The 19,572-nt window shown below is 32.8% G+C and overlaps 1 protein-coding gene across 4 annotated transcripts in view; it reads right to left on the bottom strand.

The window, feature by feature from the left end:
* Nucleotides 1–19,572, bottom strand: part of LOC149804849 (spectrin beta chain, non-erythrocytic 5-like) — a 338,094-nt gene that overhangs the window by 78,096 nt on the left and 240,426 nt on the right. For all 4 annotated transcript variants that reach the window (XR_016416849.1, XM_089945259.1, XM_089945279.1 and 1 more), the window contains exons 55-57: nucleotides 8,501–8,692; nucleotides 6,718–6,804; nucleotides 848–966 (exon numbers count right to left, since the gene is read on the bottom strand). Coding sequence is in view for 3 of the 4 variants with exons in the window: in XM_089945259.1 (XP_089801385.1) it covers nucleotides 848–966; nucleotides 6,718–6,804; nucleotides 8,501–8,692 (398 nt within the window). In the remaining variant the exon portion in view is untranslated. The remainder of the gene's footprint in view (nucleotides 1–847; nucleotides 967–6,717; nucleotides 6,805–8,500; nucleotides 8,693–19,572) is intronic.

Genomic DNA, 19,572 nt, shown 5'->3' with positions numbered 1-19,572 from the left:
TGCAAGAGAACAGTGAAAATCAATCCTGACTCAGCTTAAGTCTTCATAATATAAATTCACATACCAAACTGTATTTCAGTCCATGAAGTCTTTAAAAAAATACTAAGTAGTAACGAACTTTGTCACAGATAGTACATGATGTGACATAATTGTGACAGGATCAATAAACCTCGGTAAAACTACATGCCCTATTCACAGACATGCATTGACAAACAAAGTTCAGAAACAAGTACTTACAGGTAATTAGGCATTAAGATATAGACACAAAGAGACATAATGACAGACAACAACTGACATGAGAGATGAACCTTGGTAAAACTACATGCCCTATTCACAGACATGCATTGACAAACAAAGTTCAGAAAGAAGTACTTACAGGTAATTAGGCATTAAGATATAGACACAAAGAGACATAATGACAGACAACAAGTGATATGAGAGATGAACCTTGGTAAAACTACATGCCCTATTCACAGACATGCATTGACAAAGTTCAGAAAGAAGTACTTACAGGTAATTAGGCATTAAGATATAGACACAAAGAGACATAATGACAGACAACATGTGACATGAGAGATGAACCTGGATAATGTTACCTCCGCAGTGGCATACAAAGTTCAGAAAGAAGTTAGGCAAGCAGGCAAGAAGAGGTAGAGAGAAAGAGACATAAAGACTGATACCAACACTCAACTGAAATATAAACAAAGAATTAAAGGTATTAAAACAAAGAACAGACTATTTCATGGAGAATATGGAAATAATTTGTATCGACAAAAGCATTAAAGAAAAGAAAAACTGTGCAAATCTTCCAGAAATGGCAAGGAATGAGGACAGACAGACAACCTACCTCTCATTCATGTTGTCACGTTTCTCTTTGACAGCCGTGGTATCTGTTCTACCCTGCTTGATCAACTTGTCGGCAAGTTCATTGATAGCCTTAATTCGCTTTTCATCGACTGTAATGCCCTGAATAGGAGTAATGCATATTCTTCAGTTAGAATCCCAAAGCATGTTTTAGTAGTAATATATTCTCATAAGCAGGGTCACTACAGCTTTGGAGATATAAATTTGAGAAAGTTTTAAGTACTTCCAAGACACATGTAATAACTTTCAAAGACCTAATTCAATCAAATATGTACCCATTTTGTTTTGATGAAAAAATAGTAAAACATATTTAGTTGAGTATCGTCGTTAAATTTCAGAAAATACAAATACTGAACAGCTTTGCTAATGTTTTGAAAAATTTTGCAAGTAACTTTTGACTTTCCTTTAAAATTTAAAAGAAATTTCAAGCACTTCAAATCAAAAATGTTAATTTTCAAGTCCTTGATTTTACCATTTAAAATGTTAAGAACTTTCAAGATTCACAAGGACCTTTTTTAACACTTTTAAAAGTTTACAGACAACATCTACAGATGGGGTATTTTTAAGTCAGTCATCTTAAGTTTTTTTCCCTCTTCCAAGCTGGGTTTAGAAGTTATTTAGGTGATGAATGTAATATTTTTGGAGTACAAATAAAAAAAGTAAATAATCTGACAAAATATAACTCATCTGAATTTATAAACAGGTATGAACTTTGTCTGGATTAGGCATCTCTGTTAAAATTTAACAACTATATGAATATGGAATAGCATATTGATTTAACAACCAACCAACCCCCCCAAGACCCCCTCCACACACCACTCTGACACTGACTTTCAAGGTCCATTAACGGTTTTAAGGTGAAAAGTGAATTTCTAACTTCTATATAATGATGAAAATTCTTACAATGTACAACATTAATCTGTTTCTTTTTACTTTCCCTCACCATACTAAACATATCTAAGTATAAACTAAATATATTTAGCAAAAGAAAAGCTGAATTTGAAAGAAAGAAAAAAAAAACATAGGACAAAAATCTACATATCCAAATCAAACTCTAACAAACAACAACAAAAGTGTCCACAACAGTTTAAATTGATAATAAATTTCATACCACAAAAAGGCATTCTCCTGGCATACAAAACCATCTAGATCAAAAGTATTAGATAAAAAAACATCCAAAAATAAAATTTTGAATCCACTTCTTCACACAGACTTGAGAAAATCGTGGATTTACTTATTAAAAGCATGCTCAAAATATTTGACCCGATGTATCCAAATGAATAAAATTAAAATACAAAAACTGTATTGGCTAATTAAAAGAAATGACTTTAAATAAATCTTTCTAGAATCTATGTCATGCTGAGGTCAGATCTATTCATGAAAGTAATATTTTATACTAAAGACAAAAACAGAGACTTTAATACATATCATGCTGAGGTCATCACAAAAACAGAGACTTTAATACATGTCATGCTGAGGTCATCACAAAAACAAAGACTTTAATACATATCATGCTGAGGTCATCACAAAAACAAAGACTTTAATACATGTCATGCTGAGGTCATCACAAAAACAAAAACTTTAATACATGTCATGCTGAGGTCATCACAAAAACAAAGACTTTAATACATGTCATGCTGAGGTCATCACAAAAACAAAGACTTTAATATATGTATTGCGTAAAACAAATAATCTTACACTCTGTGCATTGGCAGCATAAAAAATGTCATCAAGTAGAATCATATTCATTTTTAATTACAGTCATTGAAAATAATATAAAATTATCAACCTTCTCAAAAATTATATTTTCACTTATATCTAATTGTATTCATCCAACTTATATTATGTATGGATAAATGTTAATGAAATTCTAAAATGTTATCAAAATGTATATTATTTTGTGGGTTTTTTTCTTCTAAATTTGTGTGGTACTTTCCATAAAATAAACTTCTGTGAGATTTATTCAATATTCATCGAGTACTTGCATAAAATTGATATTTCTATTCCTTATTTACCTTTCTAAAGGAAAAACATGTTATGAATGTTGGCATCCTAAATGATGTCCGCTATTGTAAAATCAACAGTTACTGTATAATTCAAAATGATAGAATATATACATTACATTGTCGTGTCTTTATATTGCATCTCTTGCTACCTTAGTACAATACTGTACATTGAAATCTGGGTGAGATCAGAATGTAAGATGACATGGTTGTGACTTTTGTCTTTTTTTAAATATTACAAAATAAAAAATGCTTATACAAGAACAATATGACACCTGGGGAAATTATACATTTTTTATGCATGCTAAGCTGGCTGTTCATGCTTTTTGTTTCAAAATTCCAATTTGATCTAACTGCATCATACTGAAAAAAATTAATTCTGCAAGACATATTTTCAACTGTTCTCAGTGCATTTTATAAGAGTATTCTCTAATCTTCAACATGAACAAATATGATTAATATTTAAAAACTTATTTCAGTTTGTTTTTCAAAAGTATCATTCATAGCAGGTTGCAGTTTCTTACATTTGACATTAATAATCCTAACTTGGGGACATATTTAACTGCTTACAATGAAAGAAAATGCACATCAATTAGGTCAGATGCGATAAAAAAAATAATTTAATTAACAAATATATGTGCTACGAGTAATTACTGAAAACAAAGTCAGGTAATCATTGTTTATTACAAAAAAATTTAAATTCCCATTAAAATGACTCTTAATTTAGTATAATACTGGATTGATTTGAACCACCAGAGTTGGACAAATGACAGTAATTGCAATGCTACATGTTTTTAAAGAAAGATATCCATGTTAGCATTTCATTCCTGGGTTGTTTATTTGAGAAAAAGAAAAGATAAGGACACAGAGCCATATAATCTATTAAATATAGTAACTAATAATTATGTATGTTCCCACCCAATTACAGCATGGGTTTCTATTCAGTTCTGACCTAGCACTTATCTACACCAAACTACCATTTCAGTATCTCTGTCATTGAAAACTTTTCATATTGGCAATGACATCATAAAGTCCAAATAAAGGCACATAATAAATTACTAATGTAAAGTGCACTAATTGGATCTATTTCTAAAACACTTCAGGGAAATTTTTGTACATTTTACATTTTTCTCTTTGACTCTACACAACAGAACAAAAATGGCAACCACCCACCTTTGTCCTGCCTATGCCTTATGAAAATTAATAAATCGTTTGGAGTAACAAATCATCGTAAAATTTAATGGTGTCCTTTAAAAGATTATGGATTGCAATATAGCATGGTGAGGGAGACTTTGTGGCTTCTAGCAATGCAATTTATATCTACTACAAAGAAATTCTTTTTGCTTATCTTGTAAAATGGTAAAAATTAACTATTAAATTAAAATGAAAACAATTTAAAATTAAAAATTAATTATTAAAGATGGTATTAGACCAATAACTGTTAACAATTCAAGATCTAATTAGTCAAGTCTAATACCAACCAATGAGTATTTTCCTTGGCTTTGGTATGTATGTACAGAATTTAATGTCACATCAGAAAATCCTTGTTATATAGTGCTGATTAATAGTGAAGTTCCACAAATTTAAAGGCAAGAGTCCCATGAATAGAACATTATGTACTCACCCCATGTTTAATTATCCTATATTTACTAACAGTGCATGGCTGATTCTGAAAATTACTGATCAACAATTCTCAGTGACTTGAATTGTTGCCTGGTGTATTCAGACTTGAACTAAGCTTTCAGAGGAGAAACCATTATTTTCTTGTCAGATTTGTCATGGCTGTTGCCTATGACCAGTAGATGGCTCAAGGACTCTAAAATAGAAGTTATTCTGAAAGCCAAATAATCTTGATCTTTGGACCCCAAAATCAATATGCCACTTCTACACCTTAATGAAATTGGAAATGAATTTATTTACAGGTGAACATTATATTGTAAGCGACCTCTACTTCCTGTCTGCTAGGGAGGGTTCATTGAAGAAGTTCCACTCAACAGTAAAGTCAAAAAAATTTTAATGAGAGTAACATAACTATGAAACTGGCAAGCTGTCACCAGTACTTAATATTCATAGGAATATGACAGATATACTCCAGCAAGGAAACACTCATTGCTTGCACTCTTGTATTGTAACAATTAGATACTGAGGTTAAGTTATGATGTCCTGTTCCTGGATCATTTCAGTAAAATATCTCAGCACATAATAGTCTGTTTCAATGTTAAATAAATTAAATAATGATTGGAAATCATAGCATGACCCCAACAGACAAGAGTCGAAGATTTGCTTTGTATTCGTTTAACCCAGGTTACCAATGTGGTGGGAGATAACTGCACGATAATTTTGGACGATTAATTTACTTACTCAAACATTTCCTATGTAATTTTCCAAAATGCTTGCCTATGCATACTGTTAAAAACATGAACATTCAAATGTTCAAATTATTGCTTATTTTACTAGATTTTCACCTAAATAATGTCATAATAAATCAAAGCATTATTATTACTTTGTCAGTCCTATACTATTATTATTATTTATTTTTATTATTTAGCAGTTAATATAGGTCATTACCTAAAAGGGGTGTTGGACTTCACAGGTGTTACTTCTGGTTTGAATTTGACTGCACTGTGCAGTTATCTGACAAGTACTGTCTTCCACTCCAATATAAAACCTTTGGTTTTAAACCACGTGACAGTACTGAACCAATCATAATTGGCAGACCTTATCTGCCAATGAATCGGATGTGGCAAACCTCAGTCTAACACAAATCTTGCGATATCAACCACATATGAATAAGGTTCAATATATTTCAGTATATAAAACATTCTCACATCTTATATCTTATTCTGTACAAAACTCTGAGAGAAAAACTCTGTATCCTAATATTTCTATATAGTTAACAGTAGCAGAACAACATTTCTCGAATGGATAAACTGTGTCAAACCAATGACAGGGTACAATGATACTAAAAGAATCGCAATTGCTGGGGAGGTTGCAACTATGCACAAAACAAATTGTATTACTCAATAAATCTGACAGTTTTTATATAAAGTCACTATATTTAAGATATTACTTTTGGCAATAAGTTCACTGTGACTTCATCTGAGTGTAAATGTATGTGAATCACATACCTGCAATATCGAACCATCGAATGCATGGGTCACAAATGAATAAAAATGGCGTCTATAAGAACTTGACTTGATTGTTGAAAAGTTCGTTTACCGCGAAACACGAACAACCTGAAACTTCATGTTTAATACAAGTGTCATGATGTTCCCATCAAACAACCACGTGATGGAGAAACACAACTGGTATTAAATGATTTAACACAACCATGTAATATTTGCAAGAAACAATGATGATTGTATAATGTCAAACCTTGATAAGCCAAGTGTGATATAATAAACATGGTAATAGCTAAAACTTATTGACAGAGATTTCCTACAGGCACAATACATATGGCATTAGCCAACTAGTAATTCAGTATACATGTACTTTGACTCCATGGACCACAGGATGTCTGAGAACATGCCTATGAAGTCGCACATTATCGAAAATAGGGAGAAGAAATACGTTAAAATTCATGTAACTACAAAGCAACTAATTTGCCCCAACTACATGCTCTTGCACTGCCCAAGGTCCAATGAACACTAATGTCTTAAAAGAAACATCTCTAATAACATGTGGAGATTTCATATGCAGTAGTAAATATCCACCCCAACCGCACTATGGTGCACAGTTGGTTAATCCTGAGTCTATGACAATATGCTCAGCCTTATAGAAAGCATAGCCGATTCAGAATTGTTTCTATATGATGCTATATAAATCAGTAGATATAATTGACATCTATTACCGCTGACTCGTGATCATTGGCCTTCTTCTGCAGCTCAAAGCAATGCTCATAATCCTTTCCTAAGTCACCAGCATGGACAAGGTCCTCCTGAAATGTTTACATGATATGATTTATATACTGTACAATGAATCCCATATATTAGTACAACAGATTTGATATGAATTATATACTGTACAATGAATCCCATATATTAGTACAACAGCTCTGATATGATTTATATACTGTACAATGAATCCCATATATTAGTACAACAGCTCTGATATGATTAATATACTGTACAATGAATTCCATATATTAATATAACAGCTCTGATATGATTTATATAATGTACAATGAATCCCATATATTAGTACAACAGCTCTGTTATGATTTATATACTGTACAATGAATCCCATATATTAGTACAACAGCTCTGATATGATTTATATACTTTACAATGAATCCCATATATTAGTACAACAGCTCTGATATGATTTATGTACTGTACAATGAATCCCATATATTAGTACAACAGCTCTGATATGATTTATATACTGTACAATGAATCCCATTTACTGGCATAACAGTTCTAATAGGATCTAAAAACAGTACAGTGAATCCCATTTACTGGAATAAAATGTCTGATAGGATCTAAATACTGCACAATGAATCCCATTTACTGGAAATCATATGAATGTTGTTTGGATATTTAACAAATACCTAAAGCTCGTGTCAATTATCATGATCACAGTTCAAGTTGAGATTTAAATATCCTAGTTTGAACACCGCAGGTGTTCTGAAAATTAAATAATTTCTGATTATAACGGCCCCATTATATCTTAACCTTTTGTACAAGGCTAACTCTGAAAATAATTTACACTGTTTACTAATCCACATATTTATTTTGAATTTAGTTTCTGGACATATGCCACTTTCTATAAATTTACAATCGCCTCTGTACTTATTTCCAGTAAATGATAAAACAAAAATTACTTGATCAATCTTTTTATTTCAGATGTTTATGTGATACAGTAAGCTAAAATTCTGAAAAGAAAAAAAGTGACTGGCATGTGGTGTACTGTAGAATTCTACCACTATCGTATGTGCTTCCACTTTGTAATTTCATTGATATAAAATTACAAGTGTTCAGCAAAAGCCAGCATCTCAGTTGAGCCCATTCAATGCCCACTATATCTTGCCTGTTCAAATGCTAACATGAAACTTTAATGTTGCCACTGTTGCCAGTGATACCTATGTGTCTACTATGATTACACAGGTCAAACACAAATTAGCATCAGGTTTAATTCTGCCTTCTACATTCCGCAAGGAAGAAAACTTGTTCCATGTAATAATTTTACTAACAACATGAAAATAATTTTACATTCATGTCATATTTATTTTACAAATACCTAGTATTACAAGATAGCATTTGCAGGGTACAACAATATATAAAACATACCTATAAAAAATGTGACACATCTGATTAATTTATACCAAATTTTTATTCTGAACCATGCTGTCAAAACTGGAATGCCATCCAGTGTATTGAAAGTCATTACACTTATGGCTTATTAAATAATATCAGTGATGCTGATCAGTTTTTAAATAGAATTCTGTTTTGCTTTCATTTCATTCAAGATGTAAAGATTCTTAACTCAAAGAATAATAATATTTACCAGCAAAAATGAGTCACAACAGGAAAACTGATTGATAAATTTTGTCTGAAATAAACACTTCTACAACATTATCGATCCATCATATCATGTTAAAGAATTTTGAACATTTCTGGATACAATTTCCTCACCTTGTCCCTAATCCAGGTTTCCACTTTCTCCACCTGCTCATTAAACTCAAGGATGTCCTTAACCTCCCCCAGACCTTTGCCCCGATTTTGAGATGCCTGTAAGAGCTCATTCCACTTGGACATGAGACGTGTGACAGCTTGGCGGATTTCATCGGAGGCAATGTGATGCTTATGTATCAGAGTATCTCCCAACTACAATTACACATAATAACTACAATTACACATAATAACTACAATTACACGTAATAAACAATGTATTAAAATCATGCAACAGTGTCTCCAAGATATAATCACACATAATAAACAATATATTAAAAATTATTTAACTGTATCTCCAAGATATAATCACACATAATAAACAATGTATTAAAAATATGTAACAATGTCTGCAAGCTATTATGAGATAATCACACATAATAAACTATGTTTAAAACACATGATAAACACATTATTAAAAATTATGCAAGTGTCTCCCAGCTATAATCACATAGTAAAATATTAAAAATTCTGTAACATTGCATCTCCAAGTGTGACAATTACATATACTTAAAGTACAAGTGTTCCAAAGAACTTCAATAAAAACCTTTTTAAAAACCTTTAAAATCCAAGCACTTTTTCCTGACCATATGGCCCCATAATGCTATATTCCAATCATAAAGTAACTTGGGCAAGAGGGCATATATATATATATATATATATATATATATATATATATATATATATATATATATATATATATACTAAGTTTTCTGGGTACTTTTTTGCATACCTACACATATGTTATATTCTTCTGTTACTACTTTAAGTAATTTTTGTAATTTATATTACAATGTAATATATGGCACACCAAACAAGGCACTGATTGGTTACACAGTTTGCCATGTCCTCAGTGATTAGTTGAATTGTGTATGACACTATAAACAAGGCACTGATTGGTTACATGGTTTGCCATGTCCTCAGTGATTAGTTGAATTGTGTATGGCACACCAAACAAAGCATTGATTGGTTACATAGTTTGCCATGTCCTCAGTGATTAGTTGAATTTTTTATTGTGGTATCAAGGTGAGATAACAAATAGGGGTTTGCTGTCACTGTTGACCAGAAAACAACTGAGTAGTTGGTGCCATAATTTTCAAAGATACACTACATTCTGATTTGAGAGAAATAAACCACTATAACAAATATTTATAAAAAAAATCTGAGATTTATTCCAAATTAGATTGAAACATTTGTTTTCCCCCATCCCTCAGATTTCACCTCTAAACATGTTTTGGCCTACATCCATAACTAAATAGCTGACCACTACATGTTCGTTTGCCCCCCCAAAATAATTCTGCAGGCACCCCTGCTTTTTTTGTATTCAAAATACTGCTAAAATGAATTCAACAGACAGCAAAGAAAACAAATCTCCAGTCTAAAATCTCTAACTCATTTGTTGATGTGAAATACATGAAAACATTTCTAAGATTGTGCAAAAATAAAGAGACTATTTTTTGTCACACTAATCTATACTGCTAATAAGAATAACAGATATCAAACCAAAATAGTTGCTGGAAACCTACAGAAAAGGAAATTTTCATAGAGCATGATTTTATCAAGCAGGAAGCTAATTTGATCAAAGTAAAAAATTATATACTGACAGTCTCAACACTCAAGTCTATGTTTGGAGAAAAAAAATGTACACCTCTCCCTTGATAAGTGGCAAACAAAGGGATACAAAACTAGAATGCAGTTTAAGTGAGGCATCAGTTACTGCGGGACTTTTGTAAAATTAAGAATGGGAAGGACATAAACATTGGTGGGGGTAAATGGCTGATTACACATAGTGTAACAGTATTCACACTGAGGACAATTCTCGACTGGCAATTTAAGTTTCAATTTAACCAATTTCTGAACCAATATTATAAACATTACTCCAATAGGTTTTAACACACATCATTGTGTACCAGCAAAAACACTGTATGAGTGCTTTATGCAGGTGATTGTGGGTACTGTACATTCTAGATTTATGGATGAATCACAACAAGATTATTTTGTCAAAATATGATATTTATTTGGTGAAACATTTAAACTCAATGTTCTGCTGTTTTATTATTAAATTATGAACTCCATGATTTGACTGAAACTTGCCATCTGTGAAACTATCATTTTCATGCACTGAGGATGTCTTTTGTTTAATTTCCTATTTATCTGTAACCACATTTGCAAAAAAGTTGGAAAACCTAAATATTAATGTTGTGTGCATATTAATATTTATAACTGTGCTTGATTGGTTAACTGAAAAAGTTGACTGCAAACATGATGTTTGATTGGTTAACTGAAAAACATGACTGGAAACATGATTTAACTGTTAGCTCTTAAACAGAAAGTTCTGTATGTCTTTTAACTTTTTATTCCAGCCCTTTTACTTCATATGACACAAAAGATGTAATAAATGTTATAATACAAAAGAATGCAATCTTTTAACTGATTGTAACAATGCAAAAAACACTTGTACATGTGGAGATCAAAACACAGTTGCACTTAGAATTGAAGCATGAATTTCACCAGCAGAAATTCCTAATATTTTAATTGATTTACATTATGTTGTATATTGTTATTTACTGTGTAGTGAGGATTTATTTAATAAAAAAACTTTAACAAATTATTTGACTTATGAAAAGCTGTAAATTCCATGATGATGATTCAAATTTTCAGGCAATAACCACTGTTTTCAACTACAAAATGACCAACATATCAAGGTTTCATTTACCAATTTGGATCTTGATTTTATTCACATTCAGCAAGTGGGTCCTATAGTGGGGCATGTTTTATACGAAAAAAAAGGGATCCACACATGCCCCCATGTTATAAATAGTTCCACAACTAATTCAGGTATGCTACAGCAAGGGAGTGGTGTATATGGTTCCTTAGTTATCCAAATCGATTTACACTAACAAATGGTTGCTACAAAACAAAATGTATAGTTTCTACTTTTGTAAAATCCCCAAAGGGGCAATTCACCATACTGCACACTTAAGCAAGACATGCAATACCTAGATGAGAATCTTGAAGTATGTTACTCTGGAAAACAAAAGTGGATCAGTCTGACCACCTTATTTTGTGATGGATCAAAATCATGGAGAGAACATTTAAAGCAAGTGGGTTATGTGCCTGTAATCAACAGATGCAACAAAAATCATTAATTTTTAATGCGGCAAAGCCATAAAAGATGCATATATTCTGTAGATAATGGAACCTAAGAGGAAGGGTGTGTAAGAATATCAGTCCTCTAATCCATACGCTAAAATATGTAACTATGAAAGAATATAACTGCCTGTCACCATAATGCCTCCAGCATACTGCTATCCCACTGAAAAAGTGTGTATATTCCTGGATCCTAATTAAATGAAATATGTCATGTCTTTATTAATTTCAGCTGATTTTAGCACTTTGCAATAGGCAAAAGGTGTGCTGCAAAAATTGGAATCCACAACCAGCAGAAGTCCAAGTCAATGTTCACACCAAATTCCATCAGAGTATACTAAACGATTCTTCAGTTATGTTGTTAACAAGCGTTATCCCATTTGATGATGTTAGGTTAACTGTCATGGGTCACAACTCTACCAAAAATAGAATTTATGAGACAAATTCCACATAAGCAAATCTAGGTATGTGAGACAAGGCACATATCATGAATGCATCAAATACTTTTCAATAGTCCAATGACCTGCTGTAGTTACAGTGGAGTTTTTTTAAAAATCATATGAAAAGGGGCAATAACTCTTTTTAATCTAGACCTAAAAAGCTGAAACATTTAAAAGGAAACTCTGTTATATCATAGGAAACTCACCTGACAAATGATATTCAATTTATGTGAATGGGCTACAGAGTTGTGATGGTTACAAGAAGTGTGGACTGTAACAGGATTGACCTAAATGGATGCTTGGATTAAATGGCAACACAACACAATGTGACGAATGATGGAAGTTTATGAAATGAATTAATAAAATATGTATATAAATGAATTAATAAAATATGTATATACTCTACAAATACAGTGAATCTCTTTCACACGCTAAACATGTACGACTCATTCAATTACTTTACACAAATTTCACAAATGGGAAAACAAAAATGCGATTCATATATTTAAAATTGAAGGTAAGATTCATATAATCTCATGTAATGAAAGTAAGATTCAAATAATCTCATGTAATGAAAGTGACTCAGTTGTACTCAGTTGAAACAACATCATCAGTTGAAATAAATATGTTCAACTGTAATCAAAATAACAACTGTATCAAACATATAACTCATGACCCAGTCATCTGTACAGTCAGTATGATTCACAACCAAGTACAACTTATAAATATTTGTAAAAACTTGCAAACAAACCATTTTGACCTTATTCATGTGTTCACTGTCAAACCACACAGTTTTCCTGAATTCTTGGGTTGGCCCACACTTATATTAGTTACACACACCCTTCATGGATCCACCATGTGCACAAGTTAACAAATCAGAAGTTCCTTGTGTGGTCTTGATGGTCACACCTGCTTCCATCCCCATACAGATGGCAAGACCAACAGTCTGATATACCTGTACACACATACGCAGAGACAGCCCTGTAGCTGTAGAACAAAAATGGAGAACGTACACTCCTTGACAAGATCCAAAAGACAAGTGTGTCAATTAGAGAAGAAACGTGCCTTAAATCTACATGAGACTGAGTAATTGTAAGGGTAAAATACCCATGCATACCGTGCTTTTAGTGTCTCTCGTCACGAGCAATCTATGATGAGATTCATGCTAGTTTAGTTGCTTTGCTAGAAAAATAATTATCTACCCTATGTAATGTTGAATGCATGTACGATGAAAATGATCAAATTGTTTTAAGGTGAAACCAAGTTATTTCTTGCCCTATTCTGAGACATGGACAGACAGATGGAAATAGGGACAGAAGGAAAAGGTAATTACCATAAGGAGCTTGTCTCTCAATGTAGGACCCTAATAATGTGGTTATGTTGTTTTTATATTTTTATGTACCATAATGAAACAGCCTTGTTGAGTTATACATCGGTGTAATGTCACCTAATTTATAACATGGGTAACTAAATGGGAACATGTGAATACAAGAGGGTCCAAAAACATAGACTGTACCATAACGCAAGAGTGAGTTAGTGAGGGACAAGTCCTAACAATAACAATAACTTTTTAATGCTGAATGCCTAGTAATATGTTTTAAGTCTTTGCTATGACTTGGCTGGGGTTCGAACCCCCAACCTCCTGCATCTGAGGCAGACACTCTAACCACTAGGCCACCAGAGCAGTCAGACATCTTTTTGGTGAAACAACTATCAGCACTGAAACTTGACTTTTAAATAATGTGTCTATTACCAATAGTGAAACTTCTCATCCTACAGGAATCTCTCAGTGCCAATTCAGTTTTAGTTCATTACAAATTCTGGAACTCGCTTCTCCATAACAAACTGTACCTGTGCAACTAAGCTTTTAATTCACCAAGTGCTAATACTATAATAATAAAAATGATGACTTTAAAAAGAGGGTAATATAATCAGTTATAGAACCAATCTACCTTGAGGTCTCATACAAAGGAACTTATTTATATACAAATGCACATGTATGCACACACATGCATACCTATACATAGTAACATGTACATGTATATATGTAACAATATATTTACTTTCTTTCCTTTCACCAGATGGATACTCACCCATACATATTGTACATAGAGTAAAAAATACATGCAATATGCTATTAGTGACATAAATGAGTAGTATATTTAATGATGCCCAGAGACATTTATCAATAAAAATACGGTTGCTTTCATTCTTATTTTAACTATATCTGAAAACACTGGATATATTGAGTCTGGAAAAAGGAAACAGAAGGAGCAGCCCTAATCTTGACTGGAATACTATTCCAGAGCAAAGTTTCAGAGTATTGGAACTTTTTTTAAAAGCAATTCCTTATTTGGTTCATGAATTTTATACTCTTTGGTGGACATGGATCACAGGTGGGGAGTATTACCAGGTAGCCTATACTGGAATAGTGACTGTAAATATACAAGAGCACTGTTACTGCAAATCCTGTACATTAAGCTGTTTTTTTATAACTAGATTCAGTCTTTGATAAGTAGTATTTTTAACTTACCAGCTAGATCTTTTCTGCTTTCTGTTTGGATTTATATTTGGCCTAATGCTCTTTTTTGAAGATGTGCTAGCTTTGCTATATTTTTATCATCTGAATTTGAAGTACTCATTTCTCTTGGATGAAATGCCATCTTTGTTCATATTTGTGAATGAGCAGGCTAATTTAATGTAGTTTAATTATATTAATTACATATTAATTACATATTAATAACATATTAATTACATATTAAAAACCGAATTTGACTGACCAATTGAAATGAGTTGAACTTATATAACTGTGACCACTATATCTCTTAAGCATGTAGGATATGCAAGTCCTTAAACCTTTCTTTTATTCCAGCCCCTTTACTTGATTTGAAACAAAGGATGCAATTAAGGTGACAATACAAAGCAGGTCTTCTTTTATAATTGAGCTTAACAACAGAACAAATACTTCAAGTCAGAGCTAAAAACACAGTCAACATTTAATTATGTCTCACAGAAACACTTGTTGACAAGCCGTGATTGTGGATGGACATTTCTCATGTTTGAATACAAGAGAGAATATAAAATTTATAATGATTACACTGAAACAGATTTAGAAGATTGAACAATATGACAAGTTTCACTTGACAGAATTTATTTAATTGGTATTTATTTATTAAAGTATTGTCACCAGTATACATTAGTGTCATTTTCATTGATTGAAATTTCATCAAATATTGTTATTTAGACTTTACTAAGAATGTTCTTTGGAAATGAAGTTTAACAAAATATATGACTTCTTGTTAAAAGATGAGAAATCTATTGATTCAAATATCCAGGTACTAGCCACTGTTTTCGATGATAAAATGACAGATATATCAATGTTTTATTCACCAATTTGGATCCTTGTTTTCTTTTCACATTTAGCAAATAGATGCCAATTTTAAAAAATATTTTCTAGTTTAAAAAATGGGATCCACAGCTGACCCTACATTATAAGCGGCTTTGTATGTTATCTGGTTGTGAGTTATTGAGGAAATGTTATGATGACCAAGCAAAATATCTGATTCCATTAAAAGCAAATGAATAAGTTTGAATGTAATTTGTATTTTCATGCTGCAATGTGTTGCAAAGAGTGCCAAAGAGCTTTTATATTTATTGTTGTCTCTTATGTTGTTCTACTGTCTAGAACCACAGAGTATGTAACATAATTTTATCTCTATCCATGCATTTTCACACATTTAAATCCATTATAAACTGTTAGATTGTCATAGTGGTTGGCATCACTAACTGAACCTAGCATGCCCTGGATGCTAATTGGTCCCATCATCTGTCAAGGAGTTAACCTCTGATTGGCTGCACTCTTTCAAAAGTAGCAATTCATTCTAAATCACTCCAAATCATAAAATAATGGGACAGAAGCAAAATATGAGCCAACAGTAAGGACTTTTATATAACCCAAACAAAACTTTACAGTTTCATTGTGAATAAAGATAAAGAACTGACTATAATTTAATAGACTGTCTACGCATCTTCATAGCTACCAACACCCAGCAAATCTACAGGTCAATAAACTCTATAAGCAAAATGTCATCAAGCAGGACTTAATAATACAGACCTATTCATGCACAAGGTATCATGTATTAGTGTTAAACTGTACATATTATATCACAACACTGTAACAAATTCAGATATCTCTGGGCCAGACTAATATAAAATTAATTTTACCACAAGGCTATGTGAGTCATAATATAGAAATCTCTTCTCCAGTCTGTTGTACCTCAATTTTCAATTGCCTAAGTTTTACAGAGAAATGTGATAACAAATTGCAGGTTTTTCTTGTGAGGCAGATTTGCATTCTTAAAATGCAGTAGACCAAAAATTAACATGAGTATAGTTAACGTTATATTATTGGCTTGCTATACGTTTAATAGTAATGTGTGGACAACTTTTAAAGCAGATACAATTTTACAAACATTTTAAAGAAGAATACATAGATAAAGTCAATAAACAGGACAAAATCTCAAATATGTAAAAATTACCAATCTAAAAATGTATTTTATTAAAAAGCATGTGTGTGAAAAACAAGTTTCCCCTTAACCCTTTACCTCCATAGAGTGTATGGCATTTTAGCCCTTCAATACACATGTAGCAAAGTTACCCAGTGCAGTGCTCTATAAATAGAACACCTGTTACCTATTTGACTCCATACACATAGGCCTGCCTGTTAACTGTTAAGCAGTTTAGTGTATGTTACATTTAACAGCAATTTTAACCATTTTACATTTTTGGTACACATCTATTATGTATGAAGTCAGTGAAGCCACATGACCAGCTGTAGCTGCCATATCTCATACTTGAAATTTACAAGTTCTCTGTCTGCGTCTGCATCACTAAATCATCTGAAATTGATTTTTTATAAAAACTAATTGCTGCCTACATCAATATCAAAGCCTTTACTTAAGCTATTGAAGCTTTCATATTTGTGGTTCTAGTCATGAAAAGTACTGAACAAAATCAGGAACCTCCATTTTGAAGAGTGGAGAATACGATCCAGTTACTTTAAATAGTAGATTTTGACCAGAGAGTAAACAGCGACCATATGACCTGATGTAATGGTAGTTCACACCAATGAATGTGGTAATCTGATGGAGGTTTTCCCTGAAGGTGGATCTATGAAAACCTGCTAAAAATAGCTGATGTTTACAGCTGGTGTCAAAAGGCGCCTGTATGTGAATCGGGTAGAGGCATCCAAAGGCGCTTGTATACGAATGGAGTAGAGGCGTACAAAGGTGCTTGCATGAGGTAAAGGGTTAATGAGAAAATAGTTGGGTGGCTTTTCTGGATGAGTATGGAAAAAAAGAAATTAGCGTGCCATATTCAAAAGATTCTAATCACGTCCTTTTAAAATAATTATTTTAAATCACTCTAATACAATTCTGATACTGTCACCTGTTGCAAAATCTTTGGAGGTACATACAGCTGGGAAAGACAAGTTAATCACCCCGTTAGACAAATTATTATCAGTGTTAATGCAAACTCTACATAAATTTAAAACAAACTCACTCCACTGGAGCTCTGACTTCTCCTGCGAAGTTTATCCACAGACTTAAAGCAAAAACAATCCAAGCTGTTTAATAAAAACTGTACAAAAAATTATGATGGGTATGAAAATGAAAACCATGCAGTTAATACTTTATCGGAATAAACTTGATTTCTGTAAGCAATAGCTTCTTGGTTTGGTTTGGTTTGGTGTGGTTTAATGCCATTTTTCAGACATGATAGGCTACACATGGCAGCTAGTGTATCAGGTGGAAGAAAACCCCAGGATGACCCTGAAAAAAACTATAGAGCCATGAGAAGCTATTGGTAAGCTTCCTCACATATCCACACTGACAGAGCTGAGGCTCAAACTCCCATTGACAGAGGCATCAGTAATTTGTAATGTGAAGCATCTTAGACCACTCAGCCACCCATGGCCCCAACAATAAGTGCATTACAAACGACCCTGCTCGTTACAATTTGCTGGTCAGGCCTTAAACTGAGGAACTTGTCTAGGGAAACCAACGTTAAAAGAATGAGCAATTATGGGACACAACTACTACAATTATGTTGAGTACTGGAAACCCAACCCACTCGAGGTCTCATCAGTATAATGATGCATGATAAATTTCACTTAAATCCAATATTCCAGAGTAAGTAAAGTTATGCAGCAGAAGTCTAAGATAGATACACATTATATGCTTGAACTCTTCTACATTTTAATGTGGAACACTAGAAATAGAACTCGTTCAGTTTCTCATTCAGAATAAACCTTCATGTCAAATATGGCTAAAATACAACAATCTTTGATATTGTAATGCCATGGAAACCAAAGTCAGAAAGATGGCAGTCAGGGCAGGGGGCACAACGTCTGTAGATGTCACTGAATGCTGAATATGAAGGTCATTCAAGGTCTCTAATGTCAAGGACCACAGGAAATTTTACTGAAATCTACTAAACCTTGGTAAAATTATGCTGTGAAAACCAAAGTTAGGACAGGCAAACAAGGTGCATAACTGTTGTAATGAATGTTGTTCTATGCCTGAAACGGAACTTATTTAAGGTTATACCAACATAAAGCCTATCATACAAAATTTGTTTGAAATCCAACAATTCCCACTAATTAGCGAAATCATGAAACCAAATTCAGGCAGACAGGCAATATTGAGGAATAACTTCTGTACAAGATGTTGCTGGACACTAAAATCGAATTTATTCAAGGTCTCCTCAAAATAGAGATACATGTCATATTTAGCTGAAGACCGACAATCACAAGGAAAGTTAAACTGCAAAAGTAAAGCTGGGGAGAGGGATGGAGGGGAATTTTCAATTGGGGCCATAACTCCTGCAAATGATGACAGTGATCTAGTTCCCAATAAAGATATCTTGTGGAAACCAAATTATTGATGAACTGAAATAGATGTGCCAACAGCCAGAAGAATGGACAGACATGATTTATAATGGGCACCCATAGACATTGGTAAAGTAATGCTGTGGAAATCAATGGGAAGCAATCAGGTGGCCATAACTCCTATGTATGTAAAGGAATGCTGGAAATAAAAATAATTAATTATGCAAAAACCAATGTTGGGGGATGAGCAATCAGGGGCATAATTCCTGTAAATAACATTTTACAATGCTTGAAATCAAACTCATTCGATGTCTTGCCAAAATCGATCTGCAAAGAAAACTGGGTTGAAATCCAATAATCCTTACCAAAGTTAAGCTGCAGAAAAACTGCTGGACAATCAGGGGCCATAACTCATCAAATAGATGACATAGATGGCTGGAAATTAAACTATCTCAAATCTCAATGTCTCATCAATATAAAGATGCAACATCGTCTTGTGGAAACCAAATTATTAATGGATGGACAGATGGATGGATGGATATGATTTATATAGGCTT

Source organism: Sinohyriopsis cumingii, chromosome 2 (genome assembly GCF_028554795.1).
Source record: "Sinohyriopsis cumingii isolate HCF-2022 chromosome 2, ASM2855479v2, whole genome shotgun sequence".
NCBI classification, from domain to species: Eukaryota; Metazoa; Mollusca; class Bivalvia; order Unionida; family Unionidae; genus Sinohyriopsis; species Sinohyriopsis cumingii.
This window is presented reverse-complemented; position numbering and strand designations above follow the sequence as displayed.